The 20,438-nt window shown below is 54.0% G+C and overlaps 2 protein-coding genes and 1 long non-coding RNA gene across 3 annotated transcripts; 2 read left to right on the forward strand and 1 right to left on the reverse strand.

The window, feature by feature from the left end:
• Positions 1–237: 237 nt before the first annotated feature.
• LOC148091080 (uncharacterized) lies at positions 238–3,725 on the forward strand. The gene is made up of 3 exons (XR_015715997.1): positions 238–806; positions 2,311–2,804; positions 3,362–3,725. It is a non-coding gene; the product is annotated as an uncharacterized LOC148091080 (long non-coding RNA).
• Positions 2,166–7,242, reverse strand: PIH1D1 (PIH1 domain containing 1). The gene is made up of 10 exons (XM_016206062.2): positions 7,135–7,242; positions 6,212–6,305; positions 5,812–5,878; positions 5,274–5,453; positions 4,100–4,161; positions 3,927–4,008; positions 3,352–3,481; positions 3,023–3,098; positions 2,530–2,673; positions 2,166–2,399 (listed from the first exon to the last, which is right to left on the reverse strand). The coding sequence occupies exons 2-10, from the start codon at positions 6,299–6,301 to the stop codon at positions 2,358–2,360; spliced, it is 873 nt and encodes a 290-aa protein (XP_016061548.1). The 5' UTR covers positions 6,302–6,305; positions 7,135–7,242; the 3' UTR covers positions 2,166–2,357.
• ALDH16A1 (aldehyde dehydrogenase 16 family member A1) lies at positions 4,960–19,869 on the forward strand. Its single transcript, XM_016206060.2, has 17 exons — positions 4,960–7,282; positions 11,130–11,232; positions 11,651–11,777; positions 12,330–12,508; positions 12,594–12,671; positions 12,780–12,961; positions 13,054–13,206; positions 13,659–13,844; positions 13,981–14,076; positions 14,276–14,412; positions 14,559–14,664; positions 14,756–14,886; positions 15,236–15,403; positions 15,688–15,889; positions 18,412–18,597; positions 18,923–19,045; positions 19,583–19,869. The coding sequence occupies exons 1-17, from the start codon at positions 7,193–7,195 to the stop codon at positions 19,742–19,744; spliced, it is 2,409 nt and encodes an 802-aa protein (XP_016061546.2). The 5' UTR covers positions 4,960–7,192; the 3' UTR covers positions 19,745–19,869.
• Positions 19,870–20,438: the final 569 nt, after the last annotated feature.

Here is a 20,438-nt window from a genome sequence, read left to right on the forward strand (position 1 = left end):
AAATTCTAACTCCACCCCTGAACTCCAGCCCGTTCCTCTGGGGCTGAACCGAGACTTTCCCTCTGTCGGCCCCGCGCATTTCTCCAGACCAGCTCCTCTCCCCGACGCTGAGTCCGCCTCCGGATCCAGGCCCCAGGAGGGTGCTCCTTTCACCACCGCCTCTCCGCGTCGGGCCGCAAATGCATTCGGGATTAAATTTTCATGATGCGGCACAGGCCCGCCAGGGGGTGGGAGGAGCACCGGCCTGGCGGCGGGCGCCACGGACCGAGTGCGCCCGGCCGCCGCTGCCCGCCGCGGCCTCTCGACGGGTCTCTGCTTATGTTTGAGAAACTCCCGGGGAAGAGGGGGCTGGGGCTGGACTTCTGTGTCAGACTGAGGAGGCTGCTGGGGCCGGACTCCTGGGTCTGATGGAGGAGTAGCCCGCAGAGCCGTCCACACGCGCCACCCTGTGGCGGCAGCGTCCTCGGCCTGGGTGCGGAGGCAGCGGCCGCGGCTCTGGGCCAGGTGCGAAGGTGGAGCAGATGGTGAAGAGGAGGGAGTGGGAAGAGCGCCCAGCCGCTGCCAAATCTCATGCCTTCGCCGGAACCATCACCATGGAGACAGAGGAAGGCAGACAGGACCCAGCCCCACACTTTTCGGGACCTAAGAATGAGTTCTTCAGTCCCACGGAGGGTCCCGATGAGAACTACAAGTCCCAGCGGCCGCTGGACCTCACTGTTTGCTCCGGAAAGGTGGTGTACTCCGAGGGCCTCTGGGAGTTGTAGTTCTGAGGCTGCGTTACGCCCTCTAGTGGACTCGGCGCCCAGGTTCGCTTCAGATGCCTATAGACCCTACCTCACTTTTTCCCCTTCTCAGCATCTAGTCCCCACCAACCCTATCCACCCGATTCAACTCCGTTCCAATAACACTGGACTCCTTGCTGCTCTTCCAGTTTACCACTGAGGCTCCTCCATTTACTTATACACCTAGGACTATGGGAAAAGGAAAAATATTCAAAAAATATTTTAGTTCTGACTAGGTATCAGGCATTGTCATACTGCAGCGGACATAGCCCTGAGGGTAACACTGGGGCCCCAGCGGGTTTGACTCAGTGGTTAAAGTGTCAGCTTGTGGACTGAAGGGTCCTGGGTTTGAGTCCACACAAGGGCACGAACCTTGGTTGCAGGCTCGATCTCCAACCCTGGTGGGGGTGCATAGGAGGCAACCAATCGATGTGTTTCTCTCACATGGATGTTTCTCTCGTTCTCTCTCCCTTCCACTCTCTGAAAAGAAATACCCTCTGGTGAGGATTTTTAAAAAAGAAAAAGCAGGAAAAAAAGAGCAACACTAGGTATTGAGGGCCCACAGAGGAGAATTCTAACTCAACCAGGGTAGATCAGAGAAAACTTAGAGATTGAAAAGCTTTTTAGGGAAAGCTCAAAAAAAAAAAAAGGGATGACTGGACAGGGAGGCAGATAAGGGTGGGGGTGGGGGTATCTAGCCCAGGGGAAACAATACTTGCAGAACTGGGAAGTAAGAAATTGTTTGTTGTGACTATGACATGAAGCAGAACTCCAGGAATGGGCAGCTTATAAGAGGGGCTAGAGATGATGGTGTGGATCAGGTCACCAAGGGGCTCTGGAAATGTCCCGTGAGGGTGAGACAATTAGAAATTTCCTGGGTGTCCTGGAGAGGAGGTACTAAAGAGAGGGAACAGCAGAAACTAAGAAAAGGTTTGAAAATGGTGTAGTCAGGACACTTTTCAGTGTGATTAGACAGTTAGAGGGAGGAAGAGGCATGAAGGCCAGACTGTACCCTGGCTGGGTGGCTCCGTTAGCTTGAGCATTGTCTTGTGCACCAAAAGGTTGCAGGTTCAATCCCTGGTCAGGGCACATAGGTAGGTTGCGGGTTTGACCCCCAGTCTGGGAACATATGGAAGGCAACCAATCTATGTTCTCTCACATCGATGTTTCTCTCTCTCTCCCTTCCTTTCCCTCTCTCTGAAATCAATAAGCATATCTTTGGATGTGGATTTAAGAAAATGGCCAGACCGCACAGAGCCTGGAGTGAGGGACTTGGACCTTCTGGGGCTGATGGGAGCCAAGGGGTTCTGAAGAGAGGGGCAGAGTCACTCTGGGACCACATGGAAGACTGATGAGGGGAAAGGCTGGAGGCCAGTTGCCAGGGAGAAGATTCAGGGGAAAAGATGAGGCCTGGGCTGCAGCAGTGACCCCTTTGGGACACCAGGGCTACAGTCCAATGTCCTTCCCACTCACCATGTATTCCTAGACAGACAGAACAAAGGGGAAAAATCTTTTATTTCAATTTTAGAGAAGCTACCACCTTCTCCTCATTTGGGAGCACAGGAAGACACTGGGTCAAGAAGGCATGGTCAGAAGGGGCATCGCCACCATCAGTTGCTGAGGAGAGGAAAAAGAGAGGATTCAGGACCTAGCGATCCAGCCCCAGCCCCCTCCTCCCTCAGACCCAGAAGTCCAGGCCCCCCAATGTCTCCGCTTCTCCACACCACCGTCCACCTAACTCAGGTACCTTTCTTTTCCGATGGAATGCCGCCTTGCTCTCATCAGAGTTGATCCTCAGGGGGATGTAGGCATCCAGATGGTACAGCTGCTGGGGGCCCCCCATCACCAGGCGGTTCTCCCCGATCTCCAGGGACAGCCCGAGAGCTCCATCCTGGGGATCAGTGGAATCAGCTCAACCTTCCCTTCCCGACAACAGGACACAGAATGATAAGATCATTGACCGGAGAGAGAAGACTCAAGTGCTGATACCATATTTAAAGGATCTAACATTTCAGGGTAAAGGTGAGGTATGGTAATTACCGTTCTCCATGCTTGATCACTTACAATGCCCTGGGCATCTTTCAGGAGGTGCTGGAAATGGGTCTGAGGGCCCCTTGGGACAGGAGGCAGCCATGCTCAGAGGGCAGCACTAGCCAGGCTCACACAGGTCCGACAAGCACACATTACTTTCCCTTGAACGCCCAACCTCATTCTCCAGCTCAGGTCCAGGGTACACTCACCAGTTTGGGGAGGTCAATTTCCGCCAAAAGGAGGTCAGGGGCTTCCAGCCAAAGGTTCAGGTGAGGCTTTTCAGGGCTGGAGAGGAATGAGACCCAGAAACTGAGAGAGCCTCCAAGTCTGCTGGGCAGTTCCCTCTGCCTGGCACGTGGTTCCCTTCCTTTCTCCCTCGCTCCTACCAGCCCTGTTGCCTCAGGGTGGTCTTCCCAGTGAGAGTTCAGCTTCTCCCCTCTGGGGGTTCCCAGAGCCCCAGGACACCGCCCCGTTGGAGAGGGAGGGATTGCAAAGAACACTGGGGAGATATGAGAGCGGGAACTCATCGAAAGCCCACCCTTCCTCAGGTCTCAAGGAGTCAGCAGTAAACAGGTTCCCCAGCTCCTGGATCGGAGGACGCTGCTGGGAGCGGATATTTTGCTGGGAGATGGAGCCCATAAACGGCCGGTTCTTCAATATTCGCCACTCTGCGGGGAGGGAGGTCAGGGTCAAAGATCACATGGGTCAGGGCTCCCTTAGCTCTCCGCTCCACCTCAGGGGTCTAGCGCTGTAAGGGATCCCCGGTAGGGGCGGAGGTGGCAGGGGACCTGACCACACACCCTCTTGCTTCCCTTTCGGAAGCCCGCCCACCTTAACCCCGCCCTTCCCAGGGTATTAGCCAATAAAATCTGAGATGCTCCCAACTCGGACGCTCCCACGCTGTCCAGACCCCGCCCCTTACCTGGAATCCCCGGCCAGGTCCCGCCCCACAAACACTAACCCCCCCCCACACACACACTCCACCCCCCCCCCCCCACACACACACCCTTTGGGGAGCCTCGCCGGCTCCCTGGAAGCCGCAGCCTAGAGACTAATAAAATAGCCCACACTAGCCCCACCTCTCCCACGGGCTGCCCAGGCCCCGCCCCTCACCTGGATTCAGCTGCAGACTGTATTTGTCCTCAAGGCCCTCCCTGGCGATGGTGATCACGAGCTCTCGCAGGAAATCGCTGTTCTAGGAGACAAGGGGAAGCGGGGCTGCAGCAGGGTTCGGGGGTAAAGGGAGAGGCCCCTGCCCAGGCCTCACCCACAGCCACGCCCCCAACCTGCATCCTCCGGTAGAAGTCGCTGTTGACAGCTACGTCGTAGGCGGTACAACCCTGGCCTTCTGTGAGGAGAGAAAGGGGGTGAGGCCCCCAGCCCTCCGGGGCAACCCCACCGCTCAAACACAGGCAAGGAGAAAACAATAAAGGATAGCTGCCACAAGAACCAGAGAGACCCAGGGACGATTAAGAAGTGAACACTCAAGACCCCCACTTGCCAGTCTGGATTCATAACCGCCTCCGGTCTCTTTCCCTCTGGTCCTTTCCCCACTATGTCCCAGAGCTGACCCCTCCTCTCCCCTGCTCACAGCCTTCCCATCGCTCCCTAGTACACCTTAGGCAAAGGTCTGAGTACTTCAGTCTGGTACTGGAGGCCCTGTGTGGTGTGCCCCTCCCACCTGGAGAGAAAAGAAAGCTCACTTCCATAGCGACCTGCTCCCTGTAAATTTCTTCCATCTCTCTCAGTTACTGACCAATCTAGTTCAATCATTCTTTCTGGCCTCTGGAGACCTCTGTCCCCTCTGCCCAGAACCCTCCTCTCTATCTTGGCCTGATGAACTCCAGTTCCTTCTAGTCTTACATCTGACATCTCCTCCTCCAGGAAGCCTTCCTTGACCCTTGGAGTGGGCAAAGAGCCCCCTCCAGTGCAGCAAGAATCACACAATATTGAAATAGAAGGTTCTGGGTTTGATAAGTTTCTACTTCCCAGTGCACCACCCAAAGCTTGGTCCCAGGAGGCTTTAAGGGGCATATGTGAATTGAAAACACATGGATAATACAGAAATACAATAGAGACAGAAATGCAACAGAGATAGAGGTGAGACAGGGCAGAGGGACAGAGACATGGAAGAGGGCGAAGGAGAAAACAAGGATGAGTGAGAGCTGGCCCAGGACTCGAGCCAGAAGATCAGCTAAGGAAGCACCTGCCCAGCCCACCCTCACCCTGGGGTGGGGCAAAGAGAAGTGCCTGCCTGGCCAGGTGGGCAGAACCAGGACTGCCCTATATGGCTGGTGCTGAAGGCCCAGGAGGCTAGGGACATGCCACAGGGAAAAAGGATCTGGTCAGGGGACCCAAATTTCTCGGTCCTGCAGGAGGAGAGTCCTGGGCCCTGGATTCTGGGATCCTACGGAAGAAAGGATGCAGGGGGCCAGTCCTGGGTCCCCTGAGGGCACTGACTTGCATCGAGTTCGGCGTGAGGCTCTCCCAGGCTCATGGGGATGCGAAACCCAGCTTGGTCCTCCTCTAGCATCTGAAGCAGCTCATCCTCGGTCACGTCAGCCGGAGGAGGGATGGAGGGAGAGTGACAGATGTTGATGAAAACCTTCCCTCCGGATGAGTTGGTCTTTATGCAGAAGCCTGGTGGGAATGGGTTGGTCCTGACCATCTCTCTCCACGTGGGTCTTGAGTTCCATCCACCCTCTCCTCAGCTGCCCTCCTTTTGATCTGTCCCCCTCTGAGTCTCAGTTCTCCACTTTCTGGTCCTGTTCCCCTCCCCACCCCTGGGACCTCTGACTATCCTGGAGTCTGTCTCCCTAGTCACTCCTGTCCCCTCCTCTTTGGATCTCCCTCTGGGTCTCTGTTCACTTCTCTACCTAGGCCTCTAAACCCCCTTATTGTGTGTCTTTCCTCCCTCCTCTGTGTCCCCTGCCCCCAGTCTCTCTCCATCTCTCTCTGGGAATCTCTCTCACTCTCTTTGGGTTTCTGCCTTCCTCACCAGGTTGAGGTTGGATCTGTGTTGATTCTGGTCTGCTTGTCTGGGCTTGCTGGAGCTCCTTGGAGGCCTGTGTGAAGGGAAATGACTTCCAGGCTTGGCATCTGTGCTATCAGACCCCTCATTGGTTCCTCGAAAGTTTATTGAGCAATATTTATAGATATGAGCCATGCAGGAAATAAGACATATTATGTCCCTTTTGTCCTTTGAGGAATCCAAAGAACAACCCCAATCCTACTCCCATTTATCCCAGAGCTTAGCAAACTTGGAGTTAACCAACTACAATTCCCATAGGCCCTGTTGCCTCCATAGTGCATTCTGGGAACTGTAATCCCATCTCTGAAGAAAAAGAAAAAAAGTCCCCCAAATACCCAGGGGCACAGGAGTCCTGGTGAGTCCGCACCTGCAGCAGCAGCTCCTGGAAACGCGCGGTCTCGGCGCCCATTGCCTCTGCTTCGTCTAGCTCCGGCACCAGCAGTTTCAAGTCCGCCATGGCCCTGGGGGAGAGACCTAGGCGTCCCCAGCAACCCCGACGTGGGGGAACCTTTGCTGGGATCTGAACTCTGGGGTCTGCTTCCCGGGCCCTCAACAGATTCCGACACCCACTATTGTATATGAAAATCTAAGAATCTGGCTGGAGGCTACAATTCCACTCAGGTCAGACACCGTCGTCAGATCTGTTGGGAGTCAATATCTCTAGATGCTCTCTAGGTCCTACGTGCCAAATGTGTAAATAATGGCCACTCTTCCCGTCTCTAACCAGAAATTTGAGCAGGCCACACTTCCGACAACCTGCCCCCGTCCGTTACTGACCAATCAGAATCTAAGTATGAGGCCACGCCTTTCACCTGAACCAATCAAAATCAAATTCTGAGGCTGAGCACTCAAAGCCACACTTCCGCTCTCGATTAGAATCACACTTCCTCTCCTTCCGGATAACCACGTCGGGCCCCGTGGCGGGACAGTCAAGGCCGGCACGCTATCAATACCTTAATTGCAGTGTCCGTCTTAAAAGACTCCCTGCTGATCTCTGAACTGTTCGATTCTCTAGCAAATGTATTTCGGACAGAAAGCTGCACTTTTGTGAAAAGGGTGGTGGAAAGAAACACCAATACGCCCCCCCCTTCTAAATCTGGAACTCTCCTGTTTGCAAGGCACCCACATATTTTCTGCTCCTGTCTCACCCTTCCCCTTTGAGGACTGCGCATGCTCCAAACTTCCCGCCCCCCACCCCGTGGGCGGGGTCACCGGGTCCTAAGGTTGGGTTAGGCTCTATCTCCCAAAGCCCGCCCTTTGCGCTCCAGGGGGCGGTCCCGCCCTTCGGACCTCGACGTTCCCTTGGGCAGAGCGCCCAGCAGTCGGTGGAAAGCAGTCTGGACGAGTGATGGCTGCCACGCGCGCAGAGCCCCGCGCCCGAGAGATCTTCGCCACGCTGGAGTACGGACCCGTGCCCGAGAGCCACGCATGCGCACTGGTGAGGACCTGTCGGGCCGGCGCTGCCCCTCCCCCTCCCCCGTCGCCGGGCTGGGTTCCGCGCGGGGACTCCCGTGATCCACCGCGGCAGTTGCGCGACTCCGCCCCTTTCTGCTGCGGTCGTTCGGTCCGCCCCTTGGACCGGCTCCCGGAGGTCGTCCCCGGAGCCTTGGCAATGGCCGCCTCCTGGTCCCTAGCAGTTCTCGTGCTCCGCGGCCCGAGTTCGCGGTGGTGCCTCCCCGGGTCCTCAGGCTCGCCCCACCCCCGAGGGGTGGCAGTGAGTCTTCAGAGCCCCATCAATCTCCCGTGGTCCCCTCACCCCCACCCCTCGGAGCTCAGAATTCCTGTGGGGCGCCCATGATCGTCCACGGAACCCCTGAAGCCCCGTGGACGTCCCAGGATTCCTCAGGGCCCCTTCTGTACTTGGGTGGCTTCTATGATCTCGGGAGCTCTCAGAACTCCAGAATACATCAGGACTTATAATTACCTGCAACCCCTCAGAATGGCCCAAGGGGCCCCCAGGCTCCTCGGCCTCTTAGCGTCCTGCTGCTCTCCCGTGCCCTTCGGTGTTCAGGAATTCCCTAGGGCTCCTGTGATCCCTCGGGGTCTCCCAGAACGTTTTGGGGGTTCCTGTAGATAAGTAAGGTGCCTCAGAATTCCCCCACAGGGCTATGGTCATCTCGCAGGGTCCTCTAGCACCCAAGGGTGAGGAACTTGGGCTTTTCTTGAGGGAGAGGGGAGGAGGCTAGAATAATAGTCCAAGTGGAAGATGAGACCAGAGCCTGCGAAGGCTGCGTGGATGGAAAGGAGGGATGAGGCCCCCATGCAGGAGGAACAGGGTCTGGGGAATTGAGAGGGCAAGGACAATACTTGGGGCCTGGCCCTGCCCGCCTACCCCTCACCCCCATGGTGAACGCTGGAGGAGCAGGGTTTGGGGAAAGGTGCTGAGCTGAGTTATATGTTTAATGTGTGAGGGACCTGGGGACGGGCTTCAAATACCACTTTGAGCCTCAGGTCTGGAGACAGGGAGGCACCAATGTAGGAAGATAATTGAACCGTGGGAGTGACAAGATTATCTAGAAATATGTGTAAACTCAGATAAAAGGAACTGGGATGACATACAGAGAATTCCCACACTTGGAGGTTAGAAGTGGAATATCCTGAAATAGCAGTGTAATGAAAGCTTATATTTATTGGAGGCTTTCAATATGTCACCCTCTGCTCAACACAATGGCGTTGAACCCCCCAGAACCACTGGGGGAAGGGATTACCGTCATTATTTTAGTGATCACGCACAGGCTTGAAGAGGTACGCAATGTGCCCATGGACCACACAGCTTGAAAGAGGAAGCTGAGATTTGAACCTGAGCCCTCGGATTCCAGAGCTTGTGGTGCCCCACCTCTCCCCAAGCCAAGGTCTCAACCTTATAGTCTGTTGGCCATACTCAGACAACAAACATGTTTTCTTTGGCCTAAACTTTATTCGAGAAAATGTGAATGGACAGCTAATTCCATGTAAACATCCGGGATTCCAGCTTCTCTTGAAACTAAAATCCGAAAATTTGGCAACCTTTGGCTCACGTTTCCTGACAAAAGTCATCTGGATCCATTAGCGACAATTGATCTCATTACACAAGTGGTGGGTTCCCAGTCTCCACCAGGCTCTCATCTCACACTGACCTAGTCTGCCAGGACCATGTGGACATTCTTTTCGGTTTTGTTTTTCTTTGAGGGGAAATTTGCAAAATTCCACAGAGTACTTAATATTATGAACTCTCATGCCCCATCACGCAGCTTCAGCAATGATCAGCATTTGGTCCAGTGTTGTCTCCCTCCGTGTTCTCTTTTTCTGGAGCGATTTAAATCCCAGATGTCATGTTATTTTCCCATAAATATTTCACTCCTCATTTCTAACACATAAGGACTCATTATGTAACAACATAACCACCCTGCCATTTTCACACCTAACGTTAACAGTTATTCTTTAATGTCATCTAATGCCCAGCTCCTGTTTGGATATCCTCAACTGTTTCAAAAATGTCTCTTTCCCTGGGGCGGGGGTTTGAATAGAAACTTCTTTTTTTTTAAATATGTATTTTTTTTAAATATGTCTTCAGAGAGAGGGAGGGGGAGAGAGAGAGACAGAAACATCAGTGATGAGAGAGTCATTGATCGGCTGCCTCCTGCACTCCCCCTGCTGGGGATCGAGCCCGCAACCCCGAGCATGTGCCCTGACCGGGAATCGAACCTCGATCTCCTGGTTCCTAGGTCAATGCTCAACCGTTGAACCACACCGGCCAGGTGAATTAGGAATTTTTGATTGACCATTTGACTTTAAAGAAAAATGAGAGGACCAATTGGCAGGGGAAGAGAAAAATCAGTAGACAGTGGCATCGGGGGTGCTAAGAGAGTTTGTAGAAGGAAAAAAGGGGCATTGTGTCTTGGATTTAGCAAGGATTTGGGGAAGTCAGGACCAGGGGCAGAAAGAAACGTGAAGCCGACGTGGAGGGTGAGCTACAATAAAATTAGTAGAAAGTCTTAAGTGCTGCCCTGAATACCTAACACACGTGATTCATTTAATCCCTACCACAGCTTTGTGAGGTGAGGGGACTGTCATTAGCCTCACCTTCCAGATGCCTGCTTAGCAGAGGCCCCGGTATTATAAGATCTGGCGAAGGTTGCACAATGAGTAAATACCAGGGCCAGAATTCAAACCCTGGCCGTGTGGCCCCTCGCTCCAGGGTCCCCACAGGAGGCTGCCCCTCTGCAAAGCCCATGTGCTATGCCTTAGGCTCAGTTAGACTTGTCACAGCAAAATAAACTGCACCATCCAGACTGTCTTTGAGGGGGTCCATGTCCCTCCCCAAGTGATGGCAGCTGAGATGGGAGGGAAGGCAGGAGCCACCTGGCTTAGAAGTCACACGGTCTCATGGGCATTGCTTCCAGGGCCCTGGCAAGGGTCACAGGTGTGCAAACAAAAACTTGTACATTTCTACCAGCATGATTCACAATAGCCAAAGAGCAGAAAGGACCCAAATACTCATCAACTGATGAATGGATAAACAAAATGTGGTCTGTGCAGATAATGAGGATCATACAGCCATCAAAAGAAATGAAGTGTCCATAACAGGCTACGGCATGGATGGACCTCGAAAACACCATGCCAAGAATAAGAAAAAGAAAAGAAAACTCTGTGCCAAGTGAAAGAAGCCAGCCATGTATTGTAGGGTTCCATTTACGTGAAATTCCCACAGCAGGCAAATCCAGGAGACAGCAGATTATTAGTTACCAGGTGTTGGGCGCAATGGGGAAGGGAGAGTGACTGCTTAATGGCTACAGGGTTATCTGTTGGGGTTGATGAAATGTTCTGGAATTAGATAAAAGTGATGGTTGCACAACATTGTGAATTTACTAAATGCCACTGAATGTACACTTTAAAATGGTGGATTTATATTGTGTGTGTGTGTTTGGTTTTTTTTTTCAATGTCTTTATTGATTTCAGAGAGGAAGGGAGAGGGAGAGAGAGAAACATCAATGATGAGTGAGTCATTGATCGGCTGCCTCCTGCACGCCCCCTACTGGGGATCGAGCCCGAAACCCAGGCATGTGCCCTGACCAGGAATCGAACCTCGATCTCCTGGATCATAGGTTGATGCTCAACAGCTAAGCCATGCTGGCCGGGCATGTTATGTGTTTCTTATGTTTATGTGTATTTTCCACCTACACAGGAAAAGAATTAGTTGATGAGGTGAAGGGAGGCAGGTGTCCCCCTCCCAGAGGACACTGGGTAGAGATTGAGCTCCTCCACCTGCCTCCCAGACTCCTTTCCAAATTCTCCCCCTCCCTCAGGCCTGGCTGGACACCCAGGACCGGTGCTTGGGTCACTATGTGAATGGAAAGTGGTTAAAGCCTGAAAACAGGAATTCAGTGCCTTGCCAGGATCCCATCACAGGTAGGAGGTGCCCCCAGTCATTAGGGGAGGGAGAGGCATCCATGCCCCCAGCCATACCCACCAAAGACACCCCATTCTCTCTGTTCGGGTGGGGCCCTGAGGGCAGGGAGCAGCTGATGCAGGGAGGAGGCTGAGCTCTGGTTCCTCCTGATACTAATTATTCTAATTTGGTCCCAAGTCCCTGTGGATACTTTTCTAAGTCACTATCTACCAAAATCCCTTCCTTGCCTGTGGGAGGCAGTTGGAGCAATGACCAATAGATTTATTCCCATTTGTCAGATGATAAACCTGAGACCCTCAGAAGGGTTGGGGACCAGCTTTACTGCCGGATCCCAGTTTCTGAAAATCTCAGCCCCCTCCAGTTCTGACACAGCCTCTCCCCTCTTTGGTCTGGGTTCCCCCCCATTTGTCCCCCAAGGAGAGAACTTGGCCAGTTGCCTCCAGGCACAGGCTGAGGATGTGGCCGCAGCCGCAGAGGCAGCCAGGACCGCGTTGGAGAGCTGGAGCGGACTCCCCGGAGCCTCTCGGGCCAAGCACCTGACCAGGTGATGCAGCTGAGGTCACCCCTGGGAGGGGGGAAGGACTTGAGAATAAAGACTAGTTCTCCACATCCCACTGATTTCATTGACCACTAAGGCTCATATTCCCAGCATGCCTTGGGGCCTTTAGTGGCTTTGACATCCATTTCCCACTATTCACTGGAACTAGTGAAAACAAAGCCTTTTTTCCCCAAAATATCCTTGGGGCTCATCGGGGCTCCATTTCTCAGCAGCTCAGTGGGGCTGGTGGAGCCTCTCAAAGCCCATTTTCCAGCACACTCCTGGGGCAGCTAGAGACAAAGATTCCATTTCCCAAAAATGTAATTGAGATTAGAGTTAAGCCCCAGCACCCCTGGGGGTACCGGTGGGCAAGCCTCAGGCTTTGTTTCCCGGACTTCATTTCCCATAAATCTCTAGTGTCCTCCACCCCTGGTAAGCGGTGGGGATGTCCCAGCGGTTCATGGGGATTAGGGTAGTCCAGGTATATGGGGTGTGTTCCAAGGCCATGGTAGGCCGAGGGACACTGGGGAATGACCATCCCCCTTGCTTTCTCCACAGGCTGGCCAAGATGATCCAGAAGCACCAGCGGCTGCTGTGGACCCTGGAGTCCCTGGCTACTGGGCGGGCTGTCCGAGAGGTCCGCGACCGGGATGTCCCGCTGGCCCAGCAGCTGCTCCAGTACCATGCAGTTCAGGCCCACGCCCAGGAGGAGGCGCTGGCAGGCTGGGAGCCCATGGGTGAGAAGCAGAAGTCCTGGCCCCCAGCACCGCCCTGGTCAGGACCCAGCAGTGCCTGTCCCAGCCGCCGCGTTTGTTCTTGCAGGAGTAATTGGCCTCATCTTGCCACCCACGTTTTCCTTCCTTGAGATGATGTGGAGGATTTGCCCTGCCCTGGCTGTGGGTAAATGAGGGGCTGGGTCTGAAGCAGGAGGAGCTGGGGGCCTAGACTCCTGGGTCTGGGGGAAGAGGGGCTGGCCTCCAGGGTCCTTGAGCCGCCCACCTTCCCCAGGCTGCACTGTGGTGGCCCTCGTGCCCCCTGCTTCCCCAACGCCCCTCCTGCTGGCCCAGCTGGCGGGGGAACTAGGACCGTTCCCAGGGATCCTCAACGTGATCAGTGGCCCTGCCTCCCTGGGACCTGTCCTGGCCTCCCAGCCTGGAGTCCAGAAGTTGACCTTCTGTGGAGCCATTGAGGTATCTTCAGGGCTAGGGGGGTGACAGGACAGGGCTGGGGGGCCATGAGGCTTTTCCCCATCTGAACCCTGTGGTGTCGGGGGGTCCCTCAGGAAGGACGAACCCTTCGGCGGACCCTGGCGGGCATGGGTCCTGAGCTGGGCCTGGCACTGGGGACCGAGTCCCTGCTGCTGCTGACAGACTCCGCGGATGTGGACTCAGCCATAGAGGGCATCGTGGATGCAGCCTGGTCCGACCGCAGCCCTGTAAGACCCGTCCGCTGGTGTCCCCTGATGTCCTGGGGGCCTAGCATGTCTGTCTCCAGACCTTGGGGCCCCACGTGTCTGTTCATTTTAATTTTCCATTCTTGGTGTCCCAAAGTCATCTTTACACCGTCGTGTGTGTGGGACCCCTCATCTCCTCCGATTCCCAAATCTCCGCACCTGGCTCTCCTGGTCGTTCAGGGGCGGGGCCTGTCTCGCTCTGAGCGTACATGTCCCTGGTTTTCCCCTGCCTTTACTCTGAGTCACCAACTTTCTGGAACTCCACCTCCTGCCTGGGGTCCAGGGCCTTGGAGAGTAGCCAGGGTCCTTGGCCACTTCTCCCTGATCCTCCCTTGATCTCTGCATGTGTGTCCCCCAGTCTCAGCCCTCTGTGGGGACCTGTCCACCCACATAAGCCCTGAGTTTGCCCACCCTGACACCCCTTTTCCTAATAGGGGGGCCTCAGGCTTCTCATCCAGGAGTCCGTGTGGGATGAGACGATGAGGCGGCTCCAGGCGCGGATGGCTCGGCTTCGGGGTGGCCGAGGGCTGGACGGGGCCGTGGACATGGGGGCCCGAGGGGCTGCTGCATGTGACCTGGCCCAGCGCTATGTGCGAGAGGCCCAGAGCCAGGGTGCACAGGTGAGCCGGGGGTGCAGGCTCCACGGTGCGGGGGGAGGAGGGACCTGGGTCTGAGGGAGGAGGTGCTGGGGGCCTGGGCTTCTGGGTTCCTGGGAGGAGACACCTGGGAGTGGACTTCTAGATCTCTTTCTCCCAGGTGTTCCAGGCTGGTGATGTGCCCTTAGACAGCCCCTTCTTCTCCCCAACCTTGGTCTCTGACCTGCCCTCAGCCTCCCCGTGTGCCCAGGCAGAGGTGAGTTCCTTAGGGTCCCCGAGATCCTGTTCCATTCATCCATCTGCATGTAGACATGGGCTACAGTAGAGGCCCCTGGGTGACCACTGGACCTGGGGCTGGGGCTGCTGACTGCTGGACGCTGGCCCCCTAATGGGGGGCGCGGGTATTGGAAAGAGGGGCTGGTCAGGCTGCTCGAACTCACTCATCCCCCTTCCAGGTGCCATGGCCGTTGGTTGTGGCCTCCCCATTCCGCACAATCAAGGAGGCACTGGCCATGGCCAACGGGACTCCCCGAGGAGGCAGTGCCAGTGTGTGGAGCGAGAGGCTGGGGCAGGCCCTGGAGCTGGGCTACGGGTCAGTGGGCATCCACTGGGGCACAGAAAGCACCCAAGCTTCTGTCTTCATGTCTCCATCTCTCCCTGGGTCTCTCGCCCCAGTCACTCTGACTCTACCCCCCACAGCTTCCTGCTGTGCTCTCTAACATCCCTGTCTCCCCCTAGGCTCCGGGTGGGCACAGTCTGGATCAATGCCCACGGCCTCAGAGACCCTGCGGTGCCTACGGGTGGCTGCAAGGAGAGTGGGTCGTCCTGGCACGGGGGCCTAGATGTGAGTGCGCCCCCTCCCGCCTGCCGCCGTCACCACTCCTTCGGCAGCCTTGGGTCCACCTTGTATCCTCTTGACACTGTCCTTCTTACAGGGTCTGTATGGGTATCTGCGACCCTCCGGGACCCCTGCCCGGCTGCCCTACCTTTCTGAGAATCTCAACTATGACACCTTTGGCCTTGCTGTCCCCTCAACCCTACCGGCTGGGCCTGAAACAGGTCCCAGGTGAGCTATTTGTTCCAGGGCCCACAACTCCCAGAATCCTGAGGGTGTGGAAGGGGCAAAGGGAAGCTGTGGCAGGCTCCCCATGGATGAAAGGGGGGCTTGTTAGAGCCATGGAGTGGTCCCCGAGTCCTGCTGAGAATTGCATTCTGGGTCTTATGGCCTCATACCCACCATCCAGACCTCAGTTCTGCTAAATAAAGGTCTGTGATCTCCCAGAGTCTTTTGGGGCCAAGAATTTGGGGTCACCCAGAGGCTCATGGGAGCTGGAATGGTCCATCCAGTGGGGTAGTCATGGGTTCTGAGCAGACCTTGACTCCAGGACCCACCCTCTCTCCTCACTCTAATCCAGCCCAGCACCCCCCTATGGGCTCTTTGTGGGGGGCCGTTTCCAGGCTCCTGGGGCCCGAAGCTCCAGGCCTATCCAGGACTCGCAGGGCAATCTCCATGGCTATGTGGCCGAGGGCGGAGCCAAGGATATCCGAGGTGCCGTGGAGGCCGCTCACCAGGCTGCTCCTGGGTAAGCGGGGTCACGCAGGAAAACCCAGGGGGTGTGAGGCCCCAGAGAGGGTAGTCTGGGACCCCCAAGGGCTGATGGGCTATGGGGTCTGGACTTCGAGGGCTGGTGAGCTGTGGAGTCTGAGCTCCCACAGCTGGCAGATTGGGGCCTGGCCCCTCCCTCTCCTCCTCGGGCAAGTGAGCTGTGGGGCCTGCACCCCCAGGGTAAGGGCTGTGGACAGAGGAGCACCTGGGAAGAGCCAGGACCAGGATACCAGCCCCCATTGCGCACTGTCCGCCCAACAGCTGGCTGGGCCAGTCCCCGGCCGCCCGGGCAGCCCTGCTGTGGGCGCTGGCAGCTGCTCTGGAGCGCCGGGAGCCCGCCCTGGCCTTGAGGTTGGAGAGACACGGAGTGGAGCCCAAGGCCGCCAAGGCAGAGGTGGAGCTGAGCGTGAGGCGGCTTCGGGCGTGGGGGGCCCGTGCCCAGGCCCAGAGCCACAGCCTGCAGGTGAGAGGAGCCCGTGGGAGGCGGGCAGGGTGGGCAGTGGGCAGTGGGTCAGAGCAAAGGCCCTGGAACGAGCCAGACCCAGGGCCCAAGTAGTGATCACCAGCAAGTAACCTCGCCTCCTGGACTTCAGCTTCCCCATCCGTGTAATGGCGTAGGCCCACCTCAGATTAGTGTTTCAAACTGTTAGGGACCCGTTACTGGGCCATAAAAGCAATTTAGTGGGCTGTAGCCATGATTTTCTTTTTTATTTGACAGCTTTTATTATTTTATTTTATTTTTATTGACTCTATTGAGGTGACACTGGTTAACAAAATTACACAGGTTTCATCAAATGCTTTTTCTGCATCTTTTGATGTGATCATGGGATTTTTCTCCTTCGCTTTGTTTACTTGATGTGTTACATTAACTGATTTGCAGATATTGAACCTGCGTTGTACCCCAGGAATAAATTCCACTTGATCATGGTGTATGATCTTTTTAATGTATTGCGGGATGCAGTTTGTTAATATTTTGTTGAGGATTTTTGCATATGTGTTCCTCAGGGATATTGGTCTATAGTTTTCTCTCTCGCACGCGCGCTTTTTTTTTTTTTTTTGGTAACGTCTTTGTCAGGTTTTGAAATCAGAATAATGAGTTTGGGAGCCTTCCCTCCTCTTGAATTTTTTGGAATAGTTTGAAAAGGATAGGTGTTAATTCTTCTTTGTTTCGTAAAATTTACCTGTGAAGCCATTTGGTCCAGAACTTTTTGGGGGGAGTTTTTTGATTACTGAATCAACATCGTTGGTTGTAATCAATCTGTTCAGATTTTTTGTTTCTTCTTGATTCAGTCTTGGAATATGGTATATTCCTAGGAATTCATTTCTTCCAGATTGTCCAACTTGTTGGCATATAATTGTTTGTAGTAGTTTGTTATAATCTTTTGTATTTCTGTGGTGTGAGTTATTACTTCCCCTCTTTCATTTCTGGTATTATTTATTTGGGTCCTCTCTCTTTTTTTCTTGATGAGTCTGGTTGAAGTTTTATCATCTTGTTTATCTTTCAAAGAACAAGCTCTTGGTTTCATTTATCTTTTGTGGGCTCTTTAGACTCTATTTTGTTTATTTCTGCTCTGTTCTTTATTATTTCCTTCCTCCTACTCACTTGGGGCTTTGTTTTTTGCTCTTTTCCTAGTTCCTTTAGGTGGAAGGTTAGATTGTTTATTTGAGATTTTTCTTCTTTCTTCAGGTAGGCCTGTATTGCTATGAATTCCCCTCTTAAAACTGCTTTCACTGTGTTATAGATTTGGGGTTGTTGTGTTTTCATTTTCATTTGTCTCAAGTTATCTTTTGATTTCTTCCTTGATCTCATTTTTAACCCATTCATTGTTTTTGGTTTGCTTGATTTTTTTAAAATATGTTTTTATTGATTTTAGGAGAGAGGAAGGAAGAGGGGGAGAGAGAGAGAAACATCTATGAGAACCACTGATCGGCTGCCTCCTGTACGCACCCCCCTATTGGTGATCAAGCCCGCAACGTGGGCATGTGGCCTGACTGGGAAATGAACCCGCAATCTTTTGGTGCATGGGACAACACCCAACCAACTGAGCCACACCATCCAGGGCAAGGTGTTTTTTTTTGTTTTTTATTTTTTATTTTTTTAGAGAGGGAGGGAGAGAGAGAGAGAAATATCACCTTGTTGTTCCACTTATTTATGTATTGGTTGATTCTTGTATGTGCCCTAACCAGCTATGGAACTTGCAACCTTGGCGTATCAGGACGATACCCTGACCAACAGAGCTACTCGGCCAGGGCTAATTTCTAGATTTTAACCTAAGAGAAGTGAAAACATATATCCACACAAAGACTTACACACAAATGTTTATAGCAGCATTATTCATAGTAGCCGAAAACTCAAAGCAACCCAGATGTCCCTCAATAGGTTGATAGATAAACAAAATATGGTGCATCCTTACAATGGACTCTTACTTGGCAGTCAGAAGGAGTGAACGTGCCACAGCATGGGTGAACCTCCACATGACTATGCTGAGTGAAAGAAACCACATTAAAAAAGAGTATAGAGCCCTTGCTGGTGTTGCTCAGTGGTTAGCGCATCAGCTCTCGCACCAAAGGGTTGTGGGTTTGATTTCTGGTCACGGGCACATAGCTGGGTTGCAGGTTCGATCCCTGACCCCGGTCGGGGCACATGCGGGAGGCAACCAATTAATGTGTCTCTCTCACATTGATGTTTCTCTCTCTCTGTCTCTCTCCCTCCCTTCCATTTTCTTTAAAAAATCAATGGAAAAAATATCCTCCAGTGAGAATTAAAAACAAAACAAAACAGGTGACACAGCTGATGACTGATAGAGCTGGGACTTGAGCCCAGGCCATCTAGCTCTGAACCATCACTGGGTTATATTATTATTGGAGCTGTTACGGAGAAGCAGAGATGGGGATGTGAGGAGGGAAGGGTCGGGTGAGGGCGGTGGCCGTGGGAGCGTGGTCAGGTACCCCTGCCCACCTTTGACCTCGCGTCTGTTCCTGCAGGTAGCTGAGCTAAGAGGCCCTGTGCTCCGACTTCGGGAGCCACTGGGGGTCCTGGCTATTGTGTGCCCAGACGAGTGGCCCCTGCTCGCCTTTGTGTCCCTGCTGGCCCCTGCCTTGGTCCATGGCAACACCGTGGTCTTGGTGCCTAGCGGGACCTGTCCCATCCTTGCCTTGGAGGTCTGCCAGGTACAGTCGCCTGCCTGCTGCTGCTCCCAGCAGCCCCTGGGGCATCAGACAGATGAAAGGTATCCCAAGGCCTGCAGGAGTTTGGCTGTCACCCTCACCCCTTGGTAACTGTGGTAACCCCAGTCCAGGAACCCAAGCCTTCACTCCTCTAGATCCAGTGACCACGTTCTTCAGACCACAAGCCTTCACCAGTCGCGACCCCAGCCCCGTTCCTTCTGGGAGCCCCATGCTACTCCCCCAGATGCTCACTCTCCTCCCCACTGCCCTCGGCGTCTCAGACTCCTTCCCTCCCAACCCTGGGTGGCCCACTCTCTCCATTCCCTAGGATATGGACGCCTTGTTGCCAGTAGGCCTGGTGAACGTGGTGACAGGAGACCGGGACCACCTGACCCGCTGCCTGGCCTTGCACCAGGATGTCCAGGCCCTGTGGTACTTCGGATCTGCCCAGGTACCCTGCCACCTTCTGTGTCTGAAACTTCACAATAGGCTCTTCCTTTTCTGGGAACATGGCTCTGCCCCCTTAAAACTCCTATTACCAAGGGGGAGAAACTCCTTGGCAACCAGGTTCTGAGGGGGGCCTGCCCCTGTAGAGCCCTGGTTGCTAAGAAAGAATGTGCTTAGCAACAGGGGCCTGAGAGCTTGCCCAGCCCGAAGACCTAATCCTATTGGACAGCCCATTGCTAAGGACCGTCCCCTAGCAACAGAGTTAGAAGCCCATAGTTTACCCTCTTTAAATCTGATGGAAACTCCTTGTCAACGAAAACCTCAGGCCCCAAATGAACGTGGGCTGCCGCCGGGGAGGAAGTTCCCTCACCACAAAGGTCAACCCCGTTTCCCCAGCATCTGCAAGGCTTGCTTGCCAGGAGCTGAGCTTATAGCAACAGGGCCTAGGTCAGACCGTCAGGCCCCTCCAGTACATTGCCAAGGAAGCAGCTGCTTATCAAACAAGCTGGAGGAAACTCTGACCCCCCCGTCTCTGTGCCAGGGCTCCCAGTTTGTGGAATGGGCCTCAGCAGGAAACCTGAAGCCTGTGTGGGTGAACAGGGGCTTCCCACGGGCCTGGGATCAAGAGGCTGAAGGGGCAGGCTCAGAGCTAGAGCTTCGGGCAGCACGGACCAAGGCCCTGTGGCTGCCCATGGGCGACTGACACCTGAGTGCCACCCACTCCATCTTGGACGAAGAAGAGTTGGACCCCCCAACAGACTCCAAATGCCTGGAACATTTTTCTTACTTTGATTTTCGTGCCCTCAAATAAATTCTGAGTGACCTTGACTGTGCTTCTGAGGGAGGGAATGAGCAGTGACTTTTGGTTTATTGATGTCACTTTAGTTCTGTGATTCAGCAGTCTAGTGGGCTGGCTCCAGTATAATACAATGTTTGTGAAACAGATAAAGGGGACTCTGAGAAGCCTGGGCCAGGACAGCAGGACCTCTTGTTTCTCCTGGTCTTCTTCAGGCAGCTCCTATTCTTTGACGTTCTCTGCCTATGCATTTCTCGGAATCTGTGGTGTGCTGGTATAAAATAAACACGGGAGCTCTTGGGAATGAAGAGCCTGGTGAGGAACATGTGCCAGTTACCGTGGTGTAAATGCTTCCACCAAGTTCCAAGTGATTGAACAACTGGCTGACAGAATTCCTGAATTTTAACAGCTCCCATGAGCCGCTCCAGCATACCACTGTTTTAGAATTATTTTGGATGCAAAGAACCTACTCACACTAGCTTAGGATAAAAGGGAGTTTTCTGGAAGGCTACAGAGATTCCTTAGAGAAGACAGGACAAGACACATATCTGAGAACCCAGGTGCTGAGAACCTGAATGCAGGTGCTTTCTGTGGGTCACGT

The sequence above is a fragment of the Miniopterus natalensis genome, chromosome 18 (assembly GCF_054644295.1).
Source record: "Miniopterus natalensis isolate mMinNat1 chromosome 18, mMinNat1.hap1, whole genome shotgun sequence".
Taxonomy (NCBI): domain Eukaryota; kingdom Metazoa; phylum Chordata; class Mammalia; order Chiroptera; family Miniopteridae; genus Miniopterus; species Miniopterus natalensis.

Bases quoted from the DNA above. Each gene is read 5' to 3' on its own strand.
- PIH1D1 (XM_016206062.2), bottom strand. From the start codon at position 6,301: ATGGCGGACTTGAAACTGCTGGTGCCGGAGCTAGACGAAGCAGAGGCA. The intron at 5,454-5,811 runs GTGAGGAAGGCA...CATTCCCACCAG, and splicing joins ACAGATCCAACCTCAACCTG to GCTTCTGCATAAAGACCAAC. The intron at 4,162-5,273 runs GTCAGTGCCCTC...CTCTCCTCACAG, and splicing joins TCACGCCGAACTCGATGCAA to AAGGCCAGGGTTGTACCGCC.
- ALDH16A1 (XM_016206060.2), top strand. From the start codon at position 7,193: ATGGCTGCCACGCGCGCAGAGCCCCGCGCCCGAGAGATCTTCGCCACG. The intron at 14,665-14,755 runs GTGAGTGCGCCC...TCCTTCTTACAG, and splicing joins CCTGGCACGGGGGCCTAGAT to GGTCTGTATGGGTATCTGCG. The intron at 14,887-15,235 runs GTGAGCTATTTG...ACTCTAATCCAG, and splicing joins GGGCCTGAAACAGGTCCCAG to CCCAGCACCCCCCTATGGGC.